The sequence below is a fragment of the Carassius auratus genome, chromosome 15 (genome assembly GCF_003368295.1).
Source record: "Carassius auratus strain Wakin chromosome 15, ASM336829v1, whole genome shotgun sequence".
Taxonomy (NCBI): domain Eukaryota; kingdom Metazoa; phylum Chordata; class Actinopteri; order Cypriniformes; family Cyprinidae; genus Carassius; species Carassius auratus.
In genome coordinates this window covers 9,536,635-9,559,039 of record NC_039257.1, presented here as the reverse complement: position 1 = coordinate 9,559,039, position 22,405 = coordinate 9,536,635, and the positions used below count along the sequence as shown (strand labels likewise).

At 36.1% G+C, this 22,405-nt stretch overlaps 3 protein-coding genes across 4 annotated transcripts; 2 read left to right on the top strand and 1 right to left on the bottom strand.

The window, feature by feature from the left end:
* Window positions 1–779: 779 nt before the first annotated feature.
* lsr (lipolysis stimulated lipoprotein receptor) lies at window positions 780–9,756 on the bottom strand. 2 transcript variants are annotated; one of them, XM_026282182.1, is made up of 11 exons: window positions 9,412–9,451; window positions 7,645–7,971; window positions 7,241–7,360; window positions 6,255–6,311; window positions 4,917–5,063; window positions 4,096–4,293; window positions 3,946–3,996; window positions 3,705–3,833; window positions 3,134–3,413; window positions 2,595–3,054; window positions 780–1,587 (listed from the first exon to the last, which is right to left on the bottom strand). In XM_026282182.1, exons 1-11 carry the CDS (start codon window positions 9,449–9,451, stop codon window positions 1,552–1,554), a joined length of 1,845 nt encoding a protein of 614 aa, XP_026137967.1. In that variant the 3' UTR covers window positions 780–1,551. The 2 variants fall into 2 exon arrangements, with proteins under 2 accessions (XP_026137967.1, XP_026137968.1); XM_026282183.1 differs by lacking the exon at window positions 6,255–6,311 and having other exon boundaries at window positions 9,412–9,756.
* A 2,953-nt stretch (window positions 9,757–12,709) lies between these two features.
* Window positions 12,710–18,248, top strand: tmem106ba (transmembrane protein 106Ba). The gene is made up of 8 exons (XM_026282181.1): window positions 12,710–12,848; window positions 15,052–15,244; window positions 15,425–15,488; window positions 15,573–15,732; window positions 15,919–16,059; window positions 16,657–16,706; window positions 16,792–16,845; window positions 17,097–18,248. Exons 2-8 carry the CDS (start codon window positions 15,064–15,066, stop codon window positions 17,215–17,217), a joined length of 771 nt encoding a protein of 256 aa, XP_026137966.1. The 5' UTR covers window positions 12,710–12,848; window positions 15,052–15,063; the 3' UTR covers window positions 17,218–18,248.
* A 1,993-nt stretch (window positions 18,249–20,241) lies between these two features.
* Window positions 20,242–22,340, top strand: seraf (Schwann cell-specific EGF-like repeat autocrine factor). Its single transcript, XM_026282180.1, has 5 exons — window positions 20,242–20,526; window positions 20,628–20,723; window positions 20,867–20,971; window positions 21,756–21,851; window positions 22,007–22,340. The coding sequence occupies exons 1-5, from the start codon at window positions 20,304–20,306 to the stop codon at window positions 22,117–22,119; spliced, it is 633 nt and encodes a 210-aa protein (XP_026137965.1). The 5' UTR covers window positions 20,242–20,303; the 3' UTR covers window positions 22,120–22,340.
* The last annotated feature ends 65 nt before the right edge of the window (window positions 22,341–22,405 follow it).

Below are 22,405 nucleotides of genomic sequence, written 5' to 3'. Positions count from 1 at the left end.
GGTTTGAATCTGTTTCTCATGTAACGCTACACTCAACCCTGCAATGTAATTGTTAGAGAAAACCATTTATTGTTTTAACAAGACCACTTAAGGGCAAAGAGATCCGTTTTTAAACAGCTGTCTGAACCGTGGGGTTCAGCTGGCCTTTTTCTGATGCTATTTCTTAAGTTGCTCTCACCTAGCTTCCTGACTATCTGAAGGAATGACTGCTTTAAGACACCAGATGGATGAAAGCTTCGATGGCTACCTCTCTGCTGTGATCTTGGCAGGCCACCAACGTTGGATTTCAGAAACTACTTCTCATAGACGGAGGCAGTTGTTGGTCTTTCTTCTCCATCTGGGTTAGAAAATATGTTTTTTTTTTTTGTTAAACCCACCCGGCAGCACAAGATAACAAGCTAGATGTGCTGACACCTATAAGAAAACTCTTTTATATACATGTTAAGAAAATGTAAGCTTCTGGTTTGTAAAGACAGCAATGTACACCTAATGAAATCGAAACAGGATGCTACAGACAGGAACATTAACTTAAACAGGAACAACTTATAACACTGAATGCATATTCATATTGTAATCATACAAATAAAATACCTCAGTGATAACGATTTAAAACAAAATCAAATGCATTTGAACTCAGTACATCATTCTATGCCATTATTGTACAGGAATAGTAAAGTGCCCTCTAGTGGTCACACTTAAAAAATTCTAATGTAAAAAAAGAAAAAGAAAAGAAAGTTTAAGTATGTCACATTGGTCCCTAACAAGAAAACAAACTTAAATACCATAGAAAAGCTTTATTGAAAATTGACATTGTGACTGTACAAAAATAGCAAAATTATAAACTACTGTATGACCAAATCTGAGATTAGAGTATTACTGTAGGTATATATATATAAAAAAAACTACATTACAAATTAGCACACTTAGGGGTGTTTCATACTAGTTCAAATGTGAATAAAAAATAAAAATACAGCATTATTTAATCACCCAGTTGCAGAAAATGCACGATGCCTCAGGCTACAGGAAAAATGATAGAATTTCAGTCCATACAAAGATCACTTCTTTATGTTACATTAAAATAATTAAAACTCAATACCTGAAAAACTTTAAAGGCTCTACTGTTCTGTTTTTTCCAAGTCACAAATAACCACCTATTAAAGTATATTAACATACAGAAGATAAAACAGACAGTCAGTAAAAACAACTGCTGATGCCAAGTATGACAGCAGTCATACTTTTTGAGTACTTGCTGTTAATAATGTTAATGGGAGGAACCAAACCATAAAAAGTTCATCAGTTGTTTCAAATCTGCCATTTTATATTTATAAACGAGCCTGCATTATGGTGAAATAATGTGAACTATTTGTGAATATACAATTTTTACCATTAAAATATCCCATCAAAATTCAAGACATCTGAATATAAACAAAAATACCTCTCAGTGTTCAAGCCAAAACACAAACATGCGCATAAGTGACATGAAAGGGCAGAGGAAACGCACACAGCTGCATCACTGAGATACACACACAAACATCAGTTTCCACCTGAGCATCACACCACCAGACTCTCTCTGCTCACAGCTCCATTCTAGACGGAGAAAACACAGCAGAACTTTGGATTAGTATAAAAATATAACATGACTGAATATAAACACATTTTACCTCTTCTGCTGGGCTTAACTTGAAATAGTCAAAGAAAAAAACAAAAGATTTTGAAATGGAAATATTTTTCAAAACCTAACATGACAAAGTTGTTTTTACTGCAGGGAAATGACTATTTAAATAAAATGTTGTAGTTGGTTCTTGCCCTTCAGTTGTGAATATCTCGTGTCATTTTGGATACTGGTTTGTTAATAGTATCACTGCTCCATACTATTTATGAATATTTTAATATTCTGCATCATATTTCTTATTCATATTTATTAATATACACAACTTATATAATTACATATATATTTTAGATAAAGATTAGGCTACTTCACATTTTGTACTTTTTCTGAAACATTACATACGGTACCGTGAAAAAACAAGGTTCAAGTGCACTATAATTTAATCAATCAATCCAGTAACAATAAAACAGATTTTTGTGTCTGTGTGTGTGTTGTTTATATACAATTCAGGGTTACTAAAGTTAACTAAAACGGAGAAGAAGAAAAAATAATTAAAACTAATTAAAGTTAATATGTAAAATATTAATTATATAAACTGATTGAAAAATACTAATAAAAACTATCAAAAATAAGAATAATATCTCAATAATACTAAAATAACGCTGATACTATTATAATATTTATTAGAAGTGGTTTGAATTATTATTTTTTTGTTAACTTTGATTCAAGTTTTAATAACTGTGTTGTTTTTTTTATTTATTTATTTTTATTTTTTTATTCATCTTTATTTCAGGTTTAGCCATTTTTATACTTCAGCTTAAGTACTTGAATTGGTTGTCAAGACTTCATTTCCTAATTTTATTTAAAGTAAAAAAAATTCCGTCTAATATTTATACTTAATTGATTTCTAATAAGTTTAGTTTTAGTTAACATCACTATGAGAAACCGTTTTAACCGTTCACTTTTGAATCTGGCTCTCTCTTACCTTTTTTAAGTTGCTCTTCTTGGACGATGCCACACTGTCACTGTCCGTAGTGTAGGGAGGGGGAATAGCTGGGAAGTTGCTATGGTTTCCATGGCGATTGGGGTTTCCGGAAGGTGGGGCGAGGGGCAGAGGAGGCGGTCCGGTGTGTTGCCCCCTGTAGCGGTCAGATCGGTCACTCTCACTGTCGAGCCGCTCACGGCTGCGGCCTCTCTGCTGCTCACCAAGCTTCTTCTTTTCCATGGCTTCCCTGAGGAAGCTGTCATCATATGCATCCCGACCACCACGGCCACGCTCCAGATCCGTCAGGTCATCACGACTACGGCTGCGCCGGCCCTGGAAACCGACCCCACGGAAGGAGTCTCCACGCCGAGGACGAGCGTCAGGAGAGTAATCACGGCGTCGCCGGTCATCGAATGCACGGTCGTTTCCTCGTCCACTACTGCTCCACTCGTCATCCGAACTGGACAGAGGAAAGTCATGGGTTAAAGAAGGACTTAATGCATTCATTTAGCATGAATCAATATTAGTCAGTCACTCACTCTCTTGTGCCGCCTCTAGCTCCACCATCTCGGCGTGCAGGCGGATAATCTCTGTAATTGCGGCCGATATCGTCCAAGTTTTCCACAGAGAGTGCACGTCCTCGAGACTCAACTCCCCGCCTGGGCTCATCCCGTCGGACATGCTGAGAGACGCTGCTGATGGTGCTCATGTTTTCATCCACATCATCATACACTGTGGTAAGCTGAGGTGGTCTGGCCCGACCGCGATTTCGAGAGTCTGGACCATCATGAAGTGAGCTCACCTCGCTCATACCATCCACTGGAGGACAGATGGGAAAAACGAAATAAGACTGAAAGAGTAAAAAGTTTTGATAAAATAAATCTACAAATCATCCCCCAGCAAAGTTTCAATCGAGTTTAGATTTAGATTGCCTGTGGACTCTCACACACATAACTAGGACATTTTTGTTAATCCCAAATCCTGTCAAAAATTGATTGATTTAAATTGTTTTCATGAAGGATTCTGGTCCAGGAACACATGGTTAAAAACCACTTTGTTATAACCCAACCCTCAGAGGGATAAAAGATAGTAGCCATCTCCAGAACTCACAACGACTGTATTTGCCTGGAGCATTTATTGGGCGACTGGGGTCGAGGTTGGCCAGTTCTCGCTCCATGTAGTAAAGCACTCGAGTTGGGTTTCCATCTTGGTCGGCCTGAACACGGTATCCACTACGGGCTGAAAAACATGCCAACATTAGATGTCAAACAGAAGGTTTCAAAGGGAAAAAATCACTTTAATATGTTACAGGTGGATCAATGTAGGGATGTTGTGACGATCTCTTGCTTACTTCCTCCACCATCGTGGTCTTGCAGGAGTGGCACTTCAGATCCTTGACCAACTGAAGCGGGACGAACAAATGATCAACCAGTTACATTTATTACTGTAAAAACAATGTTGTTTAACTGCTGTTCTTAAGGCAAAGAGGGGACAAGTCTACCTGAGCTGGCTCCATCAAAGTCTCTGCCATATCCATTGGACAGAGGACCAGGAGCACCCATTGGCATAGGGAGCATGGGTATGCCCGGCGCAGGTCCGCCAACTCCATAAGCTGGCTGGCCGTACATGCTTGGGGCGTACATACTGGCTGCGTACTGACTGGGGACGCCAGACTTTACCATTTTTCCAGCCTCATATACTGCAAAGAATTTAATTTAGCACAAATAATTATTTCAAAACAACACAATAACATAAAAAAGGCTTTCCTTTGCAAATATTCATACATTTAAATCTAATTCGATTAATTCACCATATCATGTACTTAATTACTGTAGATTATATATTTTTAATCAACTGAAAGACCTAATAAAAACACAATGAGGAATTGTGCAACAATTTTCTGGAACTCATTTTACCATGTTATTATCGTTAACTGTTACTAAAACTATTAAACATTTCTGTTAAAGCCGAAATAAAAGATAGATATCAGATGTAAAACAAACTAAGCAAAAATATGAAAGTTTACTATTAACTGGAAATAAAACTCCATCTGAACTAAAGCTGAAACAAAGATAAAATATAAAAAGTAAACAAAATAATAAGAACAGATTTTTTACAAATATTTGTAAACAAAATTACTAAACATTAAAAAAAAAATGCTAAATCAAAAAATCAATACTAAATATATTAGAATATAAAAGATAACACAGACAACTTCATCAGTTTTTGCTGCCTTTTCATTCAGTTGGAGTTATTTACTTCCTCTCAAACGGGCCATTTGTGTCTAAAGGAGAATTGGAAGTGAAGGCAGTGTGGACTCACGTGCGCGGGGACAGCAGCAGCGCTCCGGGCAGCAGGGGCATCTGACGTAACAGCAGCAGGTGTGAGGGCAACACTGACACCAGCAGATACCCAACAGGAGCATCAGCAGCAGGAAGCCCAGCACCACCAACACCACTAACAACCAGTCTGGAGAAAGAGAAGAGACGAGAAACAATTAACAGTTGGGGAAAAGAGACAACTCTCTTGCATCAGATACTAAAACAGGAGAACGAGGCCATTCTTCTGTCAGAAAAGACTAAAAATAAAAACATGGCTAAATGCAAAATTGGCTTTATTGCTGTTTCATGAGGTTTTATCTCAGTTTCATCACTTATTTTGGTACTGTACACCATCCCCCATTCCTAATGCTTGGTAAAATGTCATTCATCTTCATGTATGCACATGTCTGTCAGTTCTGCAAGCAAAAATGTAAAAAAAAAAAAAAGTATATGACACACATAAAGAAAAACCAGCTGGACCGGTTGTGCCTCGCGATACTCTGCCAGGGCTTGACTCCAGCATGCACCACAACAACATCCTACATGCACAGACACAACATGACTCATGTGCAAACGCAGATCTCAGAAACTATTCCACAATCTGATGAAGAAAACAAACCATCAAAATAAGATACATTTCTCTCTAGTTGAGATCATTTGCTCCGTTAGATTATCCATAAAATCTCAACCAAATTACAGTATTATGCAAATCTAAGGAGGCAATAATATACAGCCACTTGGCTAACCGTAAATTGCCCTACTTTTTTACTGCTTACAAATAAATAAATTAATGGATCTTTAATATTGTTTTTGAGCTGAAGTTGGTTTATTATGTGAAAAGAAAGAGGTTGTGGAGTGATAACAGAGATATGAAACTGGATATGAAAAGTCTCGTCTCAAGCATTGTGCAAAGATATTTTAACCACAGAATGTTGCCAATAAGAATCAAGAATTCAAATAAGACTCATAATAATTAGTAACTGACGTCATTCGGAGTGCACAACATAATTTGACACAAATAAAAACAAGATTATAAACTACAGAAGAACACTATGTTATAAAATCTAATTTTCAATGTTTTATCAGCAAGGACACAACGACACAACATTCAGGGACACATGGGACACAATGACACAACATTGTTTGACACACTGTTCTTCCATTCCATCAAAACCTTGTTAATGGAGCAACAAAAAAAAAAAGGCTTCAACTTTAAGATCTATAGTTGTTGTTTTTTCTAGTTAAAGGCTGTAATGAATAAGACCTGACTGTGGCTGGTGAAGGATTCAATTATAGCTCCAAACTCAACCAGAACACTAGAGAGAAGCATTTATTCTACCTTCCATGATCAGTAAATCAATGCCAGGCAGCAGGTCTGTAGTATTTGACTTTCTCTCTGTGAAAGAAAGACAAAGCCATAATTACTAAAAAAAGGCCTTCCTGCATCGGCCCAAGAAGAAGAAACTACCTTTAAGTTAATAGACTACATCTCCTGCTACTATAATTATTACTAATTTTATTTATTAGTGCTGTCAAATGATTAAACGCAATTAATCTCACCGAAATTTAAAGTTTTTGTTTACATAACAGATCTGTGTGTACTTATATAAATTATATAAATATATACATGTAAATATTTTCTAAATATATGCTGTATGTGTGTGTATTTATGTATACCTAATAAAATAAATACACACATATATTATGCAAAAAAAAAACTTATTTTGGATGTGATTAATCATTTGACAGCACTATTATTTATTAATATATTACTGCTTTCTATGACATTAAAGAAATTGACTTGAATCCTTCACAAGCAAACAGCGATCTTCCAGGTAGAAAAAAAACAAACAAAAAAAATAGTATAATTTACTTAAAACCTTATGTATAATGCATTATAAAGGGTTATTAAAGGCTATAATGCATTATAATTATTCATAATGTGCGTTAATACATTATATCTTGTTGTAAATAATTTTAACCCAATTTAAAATGCATGTTGTAATGCATTAATGTTATAATGTATTAACTGTGGCTACAATTATTCATGAGATTATACAATGAATTACAAGGCATAATTAATATTATAACTACTTTTAAAGTGAACTGTACATAAAGGCTTTAAGTAAAGTGTTACTAAATAACTTAATCATAATATCACAAACAAATAATAAACTTAAAAAAATAAAAATTCCAAGAGATCATCAAACACAGCCCTAATTCCTCACATATGCACAGATCCATCAAACGTGACAAAGTAATCACACATTGAAATGTTTGGGTGTCCATCAATGCGAGTTTGTTTGTGAAAAGGTGAACACTTACCAAGCACAATAAGCTCTGTATAACACTCGCTATTCCCTACAAGGTCCTGGGATGAGACAACACTGCAGAGGTACACGCCACTGTCACCCCACGCGGTCTGAACAAAGCTAAGGTCTGCCTCTGTACATTTTAGAAAACATAAAATAGGTGACATTTTAGAGGTGACCATCATATCAAATCATGTCATAAATGTACATATTTTAAATCTTTATGGTAGATAATATGCATCCAAGCTAAATCTAGCACAGCCTTTACAGGTGTAGTGTTGATGGAAATAAAATTCTAATAAATAAAAAAAAATAATGTTGTTACATAATATATAAAAACACACAAATAAAAAAATAAAGATAGAAAAATATTTAAAAAAATAAAATAAATACTTTTACAATGTAAAGCCAACTAACTGTTTGTTATGCTGATCTGACGGCCCTGGTACTCTTTCGCAAGCGTGACCGTTGTTTCTTTCGAAGCCACTATGCGAACGGTCCTGGCGCTGTCTGCACACTCGATGTTGGGGTTGTAGTTTGGGTTGGACTGAGCGATAGCATTGTCAGCACTGCTGGGGTTTAATGCAGCTTGGATCGGGTCTCTGCAGTAGGACTTGTATTTCCAGGTGACCACTGGTGCGTTTGTAGCGGTTGTAGAGAAATCACAGCTCAGTGTGACCGGCTGGAATAATATGACCACGTATCGTGGGTTAGGGCAGATCACATTGACGGCTGTGGTGCAGCCTATGGGAGAGAAAACACATTTGAATATAACAGGATCCATAAATAAATGAACACCGGGTGATTTAAGACACTCCCATGAACTTAGACGGGAATTAAAAATACAGTGGAGATCAAACATCATTCAGACTGGACTGAAAGTCCTTTGAGGCAGTAACAAAAACTAGGGAACACTAGGGAAAAGATTATAATAAAGCAGGTCAACCACATGGAACTTGTGTCAGTGAAATATTAGTCTTTTCAAATAATAAACTGACTTCTCTTTGGCTTAGAGCTATTGAAAGCATTTTGAATGCTCAGGAAGCAAGTAGTCCACTTGAAAAAGATCTTTCAAATCAGTTAAAATCACTTGTTTTTCACCAGTGAGTCATGATAATCGCTGTGGTTAAATCATCATTCTAGCTGTCAAAATCAGGTGGCCGACTGTACTTATTAAAGATACGTTAAGTGTTTAAAGCAATGTTCAATATAACATCTTCAGTAATATTTTTTATTGAATAGGAGTAATATTATTGAAAAGTATCATCATTTTGGCAGGAACATGTTTGTATATTCATTTGAACTGTATTTTTCTATTTGGTGTAAACACTTTTGAGGAAGAAAATATATTATCCTATCATAATGACTCTCTGAGGTGTTATGGGGATTATATAGGAAGTACTGCGAGATGCATAAGCATATTCCTGTTGTTAGACCTGATAGGTCTGAAAACCCTTAACATACAGGACAAAGAACAATAGTCTTTCACGGAAGCTACAATTAAATCGTCTTTTCAAGCAAAACTCTTTAATAATACCTTGAAAACGGAGACAATGACAGATAGAGGGCCTCTACAAGCACTCCAACCGGCCATTTTGAGCATTGTTTGGGATTACCAAGAAATGGTATACAAACTTTACACACAGGTGACACCATATTATGACGTCAGGTCGTAAGTTAGTGTTAGCTTAAAAGAGTTTATCAGAGGATGTGACTCATATACAGTACTGTATGTCTGACCGAAACCACTCGGTGTGAATATTCACCTCCCACACAATCCACTTCAGTTGCTCCCTTAACAACAAACACCAAATGCATTTAAGTAAATCCAAATAAGACAAAGTGAAACCATTGCACAACATGTGTAAAAACCTGAGGTAGGCCTATATATCAAAATGGATGTGTAATATTTTGTACTCAAATCTGATATTTAGATTATAGTTACATTTAAACTTGTGATTTTTTAAATTACGCATAAACAATTGGTATTACAGCCTTTGACCACTCATTTTAGTAAATTATGTGACAAATCTTATATCTACTACAGATACGTCCATATGGCCTTAATATGGATTGTAATAAAATATAATAAGATAATCGATTGATGTTTTCTATATACATACAATAAATAACGAAGAAGTGAAAACAGTACTGCATTAGCATAACAAGACAAAACGTCCCTACCTGTGAACAAGATGAAGGTGAAGATTATACCCAGCGACATATTTTCTAAAAATCTTTTAAAACATTTGAGCTTTAAAAACTTGAATTTCCTCAAAGGTATGTAAAGGACGTCCGAGCAAGTGTCGACAAAGCAGCTGTATTTTCTCAGGCAGGTGCGTCCTCCATTTCCTTCTGCAATGAGGTATGAAAGTGTAACCCGAAACTCAGGTGAGATCAGCGGGACCAACACAAGCAAAAAGCGTGTAAATTCCTAGGGTACCAAAAGAGAACAATACTTTGTGTGTTTAAAAATATGGACTCTTATACATTTATTTTACTTCTTGAACAATCATACACGATATTGTGGAACAGTATTCAGTGGCTGCACACCCGGTTTGACGAGATTAACCCAAAACGTTTATTAGTACAACGCCCTACAATCCACCTTGGGCAAGAGAAATGGTTTAGTCCACTGCCAATCTTTGAATCTGAAGGCCGGGTTAATGATCGCCAAGATTACACGTTATTGTTTTAACCAGAATTGCATTGATAATTCCCACGTCTTTGCCGAGTAACCTATTTAGATTCTCAAATATAATTTAATAATTTCTTAACTGTTAAAGTTTTTTTGTAAGTCAAACACAGAAGTGCTTATTAGCCATGTGTCTATGATAAACGCTGATCCTCTTCAGTTTCATTATGATCACTCTTCATGTTAATTAAATAATCTAAATAAACAGTTGTATATTTGAAAAATAAGAAAGCTATAAATGCCTTATTTGTGCCTTTATTTATAAACATTTTATTTAGGTATAAGATCCCTGGTGTGACCACCATTTGCTACACGCAGTGCAACAGATCTCCTTCACATAGAGTTGATCAGGTTGTTGATTGTGGCCTGTGGGATGTTGGTCCACTCCTCTTCAATGGCTGTGCGAAGTTGCTGGATATTGGCAAGAACTGGAACACGCTGTCGTATGCGCTGATCCAGAGCATCCCAAACATGCTCAATGGGTCTCATGTCCGGTGACTATGCTGGCCATGTCAGAACTGGGATGTTTTCAGCTTCCAGGAATTGTGTACAGATCCTTGCAACATGGGGCGGTGCATTATCATGCTGCAACATGAGATGATGGTTGTGGATGAATGGCACAACAATGGGCCTCAGGATCTTGTCACGGTGTCACTGTGCATTCAAAGTGCTATCAATAAAATGCACCTGTGCTCGTTGTCCATAACATACGCCTGCCCAAACCATAACCCCACCGCCACCATGGACCACTCGATCCAAAACATTGACTTCAGCAAACCGCTCACCCACACCATACACGCTGTCTGCCATACCCTGTACAGTGAAAACTAGGATTCATGCATGAAGAGAACAACTCTCCAAAGTGCGAGACGCCATCAAATGTGAGCATTTGCCCTGACTGACTCAAGTCAGTTACAACGACGAACTGCAGTCAGGTCGAGACCCTGTTGAGGATGACAAGCATGCAGATGAGCTTCCCTGAGATGTTTTCTGATAGTTTGTGCAGAAATTCTTTGGTATTCAAACTGATTGTTACAGCACCTGTCCAGGTGGCTGGTCTCAGAGGATCTTGGAGGTGAAGATGCTGGATGTGGAGGTCCTGTGCTGGTGTGGTTACACATGGTCTGTGGTTGTGAGGCCGGTTGAATGTACTTCAAAATTCTCTGATACGCCTTTGGAGATGGATATGGTAGAGAAATGAACATTCAATTCATGGTCAACAGCTCTGGTGGAAATTTCCGCATGCCAATTGCCACTTCCTCAAAATTTGTGACATCTGTGGCATTGTGCTGTGTAATAAAACTGCACATTTTAGAGTGGCCTTTTATTGTGGCCAGCCTAAGGCACACCTGTGCAAATCATAATCATAATCATGCTGTCTAATTAGCATCTTAATATGCCACACCTGTGGGCTAGATGGATTATCTTGGCAAAGGAGAAGTGCTCACTAACACAGATTTAGACAGATTTGTGAGCAATATTTAAGAGAAATAGGATTTTTGTGTACATAGAAAAAGTCTTAGATCTTTGAGATCAGCTCATGAAAAATGGGGCCAAAAACAAAAGTGTTGCATTTATCATTTTGTTCAGGGTAATTAATTACAAGGTGGGTGGTTAATTTATCTAATAAAAAACTAAATTTGGCTGTGAAAATACCCACAATAGATTATTTAAAGCTATTAAAAAAGTAGCTTAAGAAATAAATATTTTGATTCAATATAAAATATACGTGACAAAAAAACACACTCATGTGATATTGCTCTCACTGCTTGTGTGATATTGCTTATCATTTGATATAAAAACTCATACATTATCTTGAATTTATGGCCATAACTGCATTTATAGAGTTGCCCTGCTTCATAGTTGTCAACCATATGTTGTCAACAGTCAACTGTATGAAATATATGATGACGTACAGGTCATCTGGGGGCGGGGCCAGCGCGTTAACTGGGTTGCCAACTCTCACGCATCTGGCGTGACACTTGGACTTGAGCGTGATATTGATGCTGAAAGCGTGAGTGTCACGCCAGATGCGTGAGAGTTGGCAACCCTGGTTAACTGCGTTAAAAAATATATTTTAATACATTTTTCGCTAACTAATTAATTAAATTAATGCGTTAAACGCGTATATAATACATTTGTAAATGATACATTTCATCTATTCCGTTTGTGTATACTATGTCGCATTTTTGATGGTTTGACAGCTATCATGAAACATCAGGAAATCAATTTGAGAAGTGTTAACCACAAGCCTACTTGGTGGTTGAGCACTCATTTTGATTGCACAAACGATTCATGAGTCATATAATTAAATGCTTTTTCTTTATATCGAAAAAGCACATCTGTGCTGTTTCTTTCTGCCTGTCCAACCAAATGTTTCCTTTCCTGTTTTAGCATATTTGATAAAAGCTATCAATCATTATGCTTGTATGTAGATTAAGTAAACAGATACACATTTATGCTTCTCTTGCAGACACGCCTACCCACATGTAATGGATAAGTGATCTCCTTAGTTGCTTTGGTATATTAATGATTTTTCTTTTAATATGCAGTGTTTTCATTTTTAGATCTAATCATGAGCATATCTACCGCATCGCGCATAACAACAGGCGTTTTAGACTAAATAAAGGAAATAACACCCAAAGAAAAACATTGTACTTTCACAGCACACACGGCCTTGAGACTAGATCTGCAACAATAAACAGAAGGGCGGGGCTTAGTTGCAAATCCCGCCTTCTCCAATATGATTGGCTTGTAACATTGTCACGCGTAGCTATCGTCCAATCGCACAAAGTCCACAATATACCGTCATGTCACTTATTAATGCAGGAGGCGGAGCTTCTGAGGCAACAGAACATTCGTGTCTGAGCGGAGTAACGACGACTGTAATATTATACAAACAAAAGGCAGGACCCTTCAAAATAAGGTAAAAATACACAGACTCCTATACTATCCACTGTATATTCATATCGAACTTTAACTTAAGAATCATTATGTATGGTGCTTGACCTGTTTTTAGGCCCGTTTGCTCTTACATCACCATCCTCTTTCGTAGCGTGCGTGTTAATACCACTTTTTAAATGCATCGATCTAAATGCGTTAATACGAAACCAAGTAAATGCATTTTAATTATGCATTGCTATACATGATCAATATTGAGCCCTATCAAGAACACGAGATCGCCGGCCGTACACTGTGTTCTCATATCACCTGTTATTATTTGCATCGGTTTACCATCCAACATTAAGCAGGTTTCATGATTGAAGGATACAAAAAATATATTTTTTTTAGTTGTTGAAAGCCAGAATATGTTGTTTAGGCCTACATAATGTGACATAATTGATATTTTTATAGACAGAATAACATTATAAAACAGCCTGCAGTTTCATACTTTGTCATTTGGAAGATATACAGTCTTGTTCAAAATAATAGCAGTACAATGTGACTAACCAGAATAATCAAGGTTTTTAGTATATTTTTTATTGCTACGTGGCAAACAAGTTACCAGTAGGTTCAGTAGATTGTCAGAAAACAAACAAGACCCAGCATTCATGATATGCACGCTCTTAAGGCTGTGCAATTGGGCAATTAGTTGAAAGGGGTGTGTTCAAAAAAATAGCAGTGTCTACCTTTGACTGTACAAACTCAAAACTATTTTGTACAAACATTTTTTTTTCTGGGATTTAGCAATCCTGTGAATCACTAAACTAATATTTAGTTGTATGACCACAGTTTTTTAAAACTGCTTGACATCTGTGTGGCATGGAGTCAACCAACTTGTGGCACCTCTCAGCTGTTATTCCACTCCATGATTCTTTAACAACATTCCACAATTCATTCACATTTCTTGCTTTTGCTTCAGAAACAGCATTTTTGATATCACCCCACAAGTTCTCAATTGGATTAAGGTCTGGAGATTGGGCTGGCCACTCCATAACATTAATTTTGTTGGTTTGGAACCAAGACTTTGCCCGTTTACTAGTGTGTTTTGGGTCATTGTCTTGTTGAAACAACCATTTCAAGGGCATGTCCTCTTCAGCATAGGGCAACATGACCTCTTCAAGTATTTTAACATATGCAAACTGATCCATGATCCCTGGTATGCAATAAATAGGCCCAACACCATAGTAGGAGAAACATGCCCATATCATGATGCTTGCACCTCCATGCTTCACTGTCTTCACTGTGTACTGTGGCTTGAATTCAGAGTTTGGGGGTCGTCTCACAAACTGCCTGTGGCCCTTGGACCCAAAAAGAACAATTTTACTCTCATCGGTCCACAAAATGTTCCTCCATTTCTCTTTAGGCCAGTTGGTGTGTTCTTTGGCAAATTGTAACCTCTTCTGCACATGCCTTTTTTTTAACAGAGGGACTTTGCGGGGGATTCTTGAAAATAGATTAGCTTCACACAGACGTCTTCTAACTGTCACAGTACTTACAGGTAACTCCAGACTGTCTTTGATCATCCTGGAGGTGATCATTGGCTGAGCCTTTGCCATTCTGGTTATTCTTCTATCCATTTTGATGGTTGTCTTCCGTTTTCTTCCACGTCTCTCTGGTTTTGCTCTCCATTTTAAGGCATTGGAGATCATTTTAGCTGAACAGCCTATCATTTTTTGCACCTCTTTATAGGTTTTCCCCTCTCTAATCAACTTTTTAATCAAAGTACGCTGTTCTTCTGAACAATGTCTTGAACGACCCATTTTCCTCAGCTTTCAAATGCATGTTCAACAAGTGTTGGCTTCATCCTTAAATAGGGGCCACCTGATTCACACCTGTTTCTTCACAAAATTGATGACCTCAGTGATTGAATGCCTCACTGCTATTTTTTTGAACACACCCCTTTCAACTAATTCAACTAATTGCCCAATTGCACAGCCTTAAGAGCGTGCATATCATGAATGCTGGGTCTCATTTGTTTTCTGAGAATCTACTGAACCTACTGGTAACTTGTTTGCCACGTAGCAATAAAAAAATATACGAAAAACCTTGATTATTCTGGTTAGTCACATTGTACTGCTATTATTTTGAACAAGACTGTATACCCATGTTCACCACAGCATATGTATGATCTTTTATGACACGCTCTGTAATGCACAAAATTTCACCCACGATTTCTTTCTTTGAAGGCCAGCCCAACCATGGGGAAGTCTCTGTTTTCTTTGCCAAAGCAAAAAGAGGACCAGGAGAACCTGACCGAAAACACAGAGTCTCACACTGAGGACGATAAACATGATGTGTCACAGTTTCCATATGTTGAATTCACCGGCAGAGACAGCATCACCTGTCCTACTTGTCAAGGGACGGGGAGGATACCTAGAGGTGCGAACACATCCATCTATCTCCATTTACCCACCTATTACTTTATACCACTCAATGTAATATGAACATAGAGCTGCAACTAAATGTTTAACATGAATAAATAGTTCTTAAACTTAGTGGTATAAACAAAATGCTTGAATAAATCATTATATGCGCTTCCTATCTTTGACTTTTTAACAGACCAAGAAAACCAGCTAGTTGCTTTGATACCATACAGTGACCAGAGGCTGAAGCCAAGACGAACGCAAGTTAATTTCAATATCCGATTCAAATCAGCATTGGATACTATATATTTTATGACTGACTGTATATTCTTGCACTATTACAGGACCTTGTACGTGTCTTTATCAGTCTTTCTGTGTCTGCTACTCTCTGGTTTGGCTGTGTTCTTCCTGTTCCCCCGGACTATTGACGTCTCTTATGTTGGGGTGAAGTCAGCCTATGTCACATACAATCGAGACCAGCGGATAATATACATAAATCTCACGGTAATATATATAGCAAAGCCTTTTAAGTAGTATTTCAGATTTGTTAACCAATGTTTGATTTGTGGTTCTATTCTTTGTGTACTTGATCAGATGGGACTTTTGGCAAAGTTTTTTTTTTTTTTTGTTAATTTTGTTGGCATGTTTTTATTCAGCTGGGTTAAATAAGAGTATTTTTGTCTTTCTCAGAATACTCTGAACATCACCAACAATAATTACTACCCAGTGCGCGTGGCCAACATCACAGCACAGGTGCAGTTCTACAAGACTGTGATTGGAAAGGCCGTCGTCAGTAATGTCACCAGTATCACCCCTCTGGATCTGCGTCAGGTCCGTGTTCATTTATCCAAATAAATTTCATAATTAAGAATAATTTTAATATATAATAATATTTTATAATTATTTTAAATCATTTTCCATACTGTGCATAAATTAAATATTTTTAGTATAATTTATACAGTAATTTATATACATTTTAAATGTAATATTTTGCGTTTATAGTTTAAATGTTTCATTATAAACCCAAAATATTTTGTATATACTATCTGCACAATGTTAACTTTGTATTAACTGTATAATTAATAATTGAATATTATTAAAATTATTTTTTTGCATTAAAAGTAACATTTGCTAAAGTATGCTGGTATACAAATTATAAAAAATATATTTTAAAAGTGTATAATACAACTGTACTACTACAAATGCTTTTTCATAATTTTAATAAAATGCCTTACTGTTTCAAGCCTACATTTAATCACACAGCAGTTAAAGCCACATTTTAATATAACAGAAATAAATAAGTGACCTGTATCCTCCCAATAAAGGCTGTGTATGATTTAGTCACATGACTTTGTAATCTGAGTTCTTCTCCGTATGTGTAATTACTTTTGATAACAACTGTTATCAATGTCAATATTTTATTTATAGGTCGATTTCACTGTTCCCACCATCATAGCAAATGAGATGAACTACATATTGTGAGTATTTGTTAGTAGGGCTTTACATTATAATAAAATCTTCTTTTAGAATGAGTGTGATGATTGCCTGACTCTGTTTTTACAGTGACTACTGTACCATGCCATCAATTAAAGTGCATAACATTGTGGTCATGATGCAGTAAGTATTCTTTAAATGAAAATCTGACTCCTTTTAAGAATCATTGTTCAAAGAGTTTATGTAAACGAAAAAAGCTGTTTTTGTTTTTTCTTTTTAGAAACATTTGTCTGTATAAGTTCTTTGTTACTGTATTTAGTGTTTCTCAGTTGAAAAGAATGGTAGATCTTTATTAGATAAAATAATCATCAATCAAAATATTATATGAGAAATGAATGTGATATTTGAATGATACTCTGTTCTCTTCTCTCCAGGATGACTGTAACTGTCATGTACTTTGGCCACGCTGAGCAGGTGTCTCAGGAGAAGTACCTGTACGTTGACTGTGGATCAAACACCACGTCTTCACTTGGACACAAGAGTGTGATCCAGTGATGTCCCTCACGTTCCCATGTGGTGAAAAAAAACCTGTTCTGAGTGTTAAAAAATGGCAGAAGATGAAGTCTACTGTAGGGAGAACACGTCAGGACTGATCAGCAACTTTCAGCCAGAGCGCTGATGTCTTTCTACTCCATTATTATCAATTCTTTAGCACAGCACTGGAGGTTTTGCTTGGATAGACGGAAGCACTTTAGTATATTTTGGGAGAAGGGGTGACAGCAGCAGAATATTTTACATAGAGCTGCAAATACTCAAACCACTTTAACTACTCCATTACAATTTTACTTTCTACTGTGCATTTGTTTTGTGATGTTAAACAGCGTGCTGTAATTTCCTTAAGATCATGCTCATTTTATTGTTATTTAGCTCTTTGCAGAGCAGGTTCTCTTTAGTTTTTTTGAGTATGGTCTTATCAGCATGCCAGCTTTCAGAAGTTCACGAGTTAATGAGAATATTTAATTAATCCACATTTTGGATTTAAAAACAAAAAATAAGTGTGTGTGTGCGTGTGTGTGTGTGTGTGTATATGTGTATATATATATGTATATCCACAATTTCTGTCCAAAGGGAAATTTAGATTGAAGGACTAAACTAATTCTGAAAAAAAAAAAAAATGAAGTGGGCCGTTCTGAGGCCAATGCAAAGCTGAACATCAAACAGGTGTCATCATAAAATATATTGAAATATAAATAACTTAAAGTTACCCTGAGTTACCACACAAGGAATACCATATTTGTTAAGAGAAAAAAAAAGTAATGAAAAAGAAGGAAGTTTTTTTTTGTATTATAAAAATGGACTTTTGTTAATTGTTCTTAAATCATTTCTTCTGCCACATTTTAGTCAAATTCTACCATCATTTGTCTTCTTTTGGTGTTGATGTATATTATTGATGAATTAGATGTTTCTCGTTCACATTTGCTTATCTTGTTTTGTTGGAATGGGACTTTTACATCAAAACCATTTTTAAATTGTGTTTATTTAAATGTTATCTTAGGGAAATCAATAAATTACATTCCTTCGATGAACTTTTGTCCATATATATTTTGTTCCCTAAACGGTTTGTTGGCATTTAGGCACACTGCAAAGATCACAATTTATTAAATATATATATATATATATATATATTACATTTTTTTTTATTTTTATGGTATTACAGTATTGTTCATGTTGGGGTGGGTCATATTAGTAAGGACTGAATAAAAAGAAATGTCTATTTAACCTGATTATTTTGTGAGTTAGCCTGAAATAACACATTTTTGTGAATCTTTTTATAAGAAATATAGTCAAGTCTTTTATGCTTTGTCAAACTAAAACAACCCAAATGTTAATTTTGTAGAGAAAAGTAAAAAAACGTGCGGTTGCTGCGATAATCCACAAGATGGCGCTTACAAGATATGGTACTTCAATACAGCAATAGACCGTGAGAAAACCATCGAGAGATTTTAGGTTGAAATTATATCTACTAAAGTTTAGTACTGTACTATATATATATATATATATATATATATATATATATATATATATATATATATATATATATATATATATGGTGATCCATCTTAGTCGGTTAAATATTGTATCTTTGAACTTCATAAGTACCCTTGTACTAAGCTGAAGTGCTCAGGCACAAATTGTGTACATTTGTGTTCTCAGTGTAGCCTACTGTGCGTATGTGCAGTGTTTACATTTTCTTCTGAATGAAAAACGTTTCTGCACATCTGTTGATGTCATTAAAGTTCCTGCTCACTTCCTCTCATGTTCCAGAACAGCAGCTCCTTCTGGTTCCACTTTAATGGGCCTCTGAAACAAAGAGCATGTGGTGTTTCTACATGCCTTGATTTACCATGAATGAACCACCAATTTCAGACAGATAGAGTTACAATATACCCTGTCCCTTACAGAACAGTCTCTAAGTTTGACATTCATCATATAGAGTCAGTCTTACCAACAAAGCATTTAACAGTGATGTCTAAAAACAACAAATAAGCAGTGATCCACAATTTAGCGAAGTTCAATTTTAGTACATACATACATGTAATTGAGAGAGTGCAATATGTTTGCTGTGTTCTGAAAACTTGGAGCTGGAGATTCATTGAGGAGGAGGGAAATTCTCAGGACATCTGCAGAATCCATTTCCTCCATTTCCTGGGATCAGCAGAGAGATGAAATATATGAGAGGAGAGTTCTTTTAAACAACATTAACATAGACGTAAGAAAAACGCAGCTGTAATTTTAATGTTCTGTTTTCTTCTTTTTGCTGTTTTTGTTCTCTTTTCTACAGTTGCTCCAATATTTTGTGACTTAAATGCTTATTTTATATAAACAGTGTAATTAATTTTTTATGGAAATTAATATTATTCAAGGATGCAATAAATTGAAAAGCGTCTTACAAAAGATTTTGATTTCAAATCTATGCTGTTCTTTAAAACCTTCTGTTTATCCTGAAATCAATTCAGCTTTGCCATCACATGAATAAATGCAATTTTAAAATGTATTCAAATAGATTTTAATTGTAATAATATTTCACAGTATTACAGTTTTACTGTACTTTTGATCAAATAAATGCAGCCTTGCTAAGTATAAGAGACATCTTTCAAAGATATAAAAAATTACTCTATATGAACATATGAACACCAATGTAATTAGATAAATATTTTAGATATAGCTACTGATATGTGGCATATGAAAAAAAAATGCTGAAAATTTTAATTTTATAAATAAGTAGAACAGGTTTTGTGAATTATTTCAGTTGAAGAATTTGATTACCCCATCTTTCTTTGAAATAATGTAATTGGTGTCAGAATGCATTTTGGGACCACTTGTTAATGAAGTTTCTGACGTTTCTCACGAAAGACAGCCATAAACCACAGACAACCATACACACTCGTCTCAACACACACTCTGAGCTTGTCCGTCTCTCAACCCTGTCTCACACATTCCTCACTTAGTACTTTTCCAGCTGTGGCTCCCTGCAGTACCACGTCTGTCCAGTAGGCGATCACAGTGCAGTATGCTGTCCAAACATACATCCACCAGCACTCTCACTCCTTCTGGATCCTTGTAAGAGTGTGGATGTGAAAATGGCAGTGCTTTGCTGTACGTCCATGCAGCTCTTGCTGGTGGCACTGGCCGCTCTGGCTGGGATCTGTCTGGGAGGGTCCGACGGGCCCCGTGGAGTGGCTCTTCCTTTTGTCTTTGACCCCAAAGCGACGTGCGACCCACCTTGCAAACATGCTGGGATTTGCATCCGAAACAACAGCTGCTTCTGCTCAAGAGGATATGAGGGAGAAACCTGCCAATATGGTGAGGTTTCAAGATACTTGAGTTTAATGTGTGTGTGTGTAAAACTTGTGTTTTATATATTAAATTGGCCAAAACTCAAATGATTTGCATGCTGATTTCAGCAAACTGTTATCCAAAGTGTAAAAACGGTGGAGAGTGCCTTCGACCTGGAAAATGCAGATGCCCTTCAGGATTTGGAGGAAAATACTGTCACAAAGGTAACTGTAAATTCATTTCCATTACATTTTTAATAGTTGTTGTCAAGTTAAACACTAAAAGAATTAATAAACAAGGTCAGAAATAAGCTACAGAGCTTTTATCTTATGTGGACGTGTTGTCTGCGTGTGTTTGTGTTTGTCAGTGGTTTGTGATGGTGGCTGTTGGAACGGTGGTGAGTGTATTCCTGTGAATGGAGAAGCAAAATGCATCTGTCCCTCCAGCTGGACTGGCTCCAGATGCCAAGACGGTATGTTGATCCCATATTGCGTTATTTACATTTCACAAATCCATAATGTCAGCTGTTGCACTGAGACAATATGACAGCTGAAGAATAAGTGATATCAAAGCATTTTTATGATATGTAACTTTAAAAGTTGTGACTAAAACGTGGCAAATGTTTAAAATAAACCGAATGATCATATATTTGGTCCTGACATTATTGGTCAGTCAGTGTTTCTGTTCAATAGGCTTAAGAGCTCAAAAACTCACTAATATAGCAAATTTGTTGAACTTTAGGCTACTTTTTTGTCCCTCACTCGCTTTCCCCTAATAATTAAATCTGTGATGTGAACGTGTATATATATATATATATATATATATATATATATATATATATATATATATATATATATATATATATATATATATATTAAGCTGAAATAATACAATTGCTAAAAAAAAACAGAAATATTAGAAGTATTAAATATAAAAGGTTATTCAAAATATTAATAAATACAATAAAAGTATATAAATGCTAAAATCACACTGCAAGTAGATGTGTATTTCCCCTTGCGTAACTTAATGTAGTCTATATGATAAAGTGATATTAAAGAATAATACAACCAATTAATTTAAAGAATATTGAAATGACTTGTCTAAGCACTTTTATATGTACGTACAATATAATTGAAAACACAACATGAATGTGTTTTAAAGTTATCTTTCATGAGTTAATTATCATTTACATGTGGACAGATGTTAGTGTGGTGATGTCTGGGTCACATGTTGATCATTTGTCTCTGTTTCTGTAGCGATCTGTCCACAGGGATGCAGGAACGGGGGCAGCTGTGTGGCTCCTGGAATCTGCAGCTGTCCAGAAGGATGGATAGGCGGAGCCTGCCACACAGGTGCGTGACCACACAGGATTATGAACCAGACGAGATGTTCAGATGCTCTAGAATTACATTTCTGTTGTGCAGTTACTATCAACACGTTATTTAAATGGTACACACTTGAGTTTACTTGTTTTTAAAAATGAAAGCATTTATCTCTTTGTCTGCAGCTGTGTGTAAAAAGCCATGTGTGAATGGGGGGAAGTGTGTGTCTCCTAACACCTGTCGCTGTCGAGCTCCGTTCTCAGGCCCGCAGTGTGAAGAGAGGAAGAAGCTCTACTGATGTCAGAACAGTCTGACCTCTGACCTCCACAGTCCCTTAAATCGGTGCTAAAGTTACGTGTTTGTTTGTTGAACCCTAACTGAACATGTGAGGAGTGTGATGTGTTTTCTACATTAACATTGTACATGACATTATGACTATTACGCAGTGTGTTTAGAATAACTGTTGAATATTCTTTAGAATCCAATACAACTAATGAAATAAAGTTCAAATTAAAATTCGGTGTGCGTGTAAACTTTTTAAAAAAAACAGAAATGTGTCTGTGACCCATTTTTTGTTTTTGACC

What these genes read in the sequence shown, in the direction of transcription:
- lsr (XM_026282182.1), bottom strand. Translation starts at nt 9,451, where the DNA reads ATGTCGCTGGGTATAATCTTCACCTTCATCTTGTTCACAG. An exon ending in CTGCTGCTGTCCCCGCGCAC is followed by an intron (nt 4,294 to 4,916) that starts GTGAGTCCACAC and finishes AATTCTTTGCAG; the next exon opens with TATATGAGGCTGGAAAAATG. An exon ending in GCTAGAGGCGGCACAAGAGA is followed by an intron (nt 3,055 to 3,133) that starts GTGAGTGACTGA and finishes TCCTCTGTCCAG; the next exon opens with TTCGGATGACGAGTGGAGCA.
- seraf (XM_026282180.1), top strand. Translation starts at nt 20,304, where the DNA reads ATGGCAGTGCTTTGCTGTACGTCCATGCAGCTCTTGCTGGTGGCACTG. An exon ending in TGGCTCCAGATGCCAAGACG is followed by an intron (nt 20,972 to 21,755) that starts GTATGTTGATCC and finishes CTGTTTCTGTAG; the next exon opens with CGATCTGTCCACAGGGATGC. An exon ending in AGGCGGAGCCTGCCACACAG is followed by an intron (nt 21,852 to 22,006) that starts GTGCGTGACCAC and finishes CTTTGTCTGCAG; the next exon opens with CTGTGTGTAAAAAGCCATGT.
- tmem106ba (XM_026282181.1), top strand. Translation starts at nt 15,064, where the DNA reads ATGGGGAAGTCTCTGTTTTCTTTGCCAAAGCAAAAAGAGGACCAGGAG. An exon ending in CCCCTCTGGATCTGCGTCAG is followed by an intron (nt 16,060 to 16,656) that starts GTCCGTGTTCAT and finishes TTTTATTTATAG; the next exon opens with GTCGATTTCACTGTTCCCAC. An exon ending in AACATTGTGGTCATGATGCA is followed by an intron (nt 16,846 to 17,096) that starts GTAAGTATTCTT and finishes TCTTCTCTCCAG; the next exon opens with GATGACTGTAACTGTCATGT.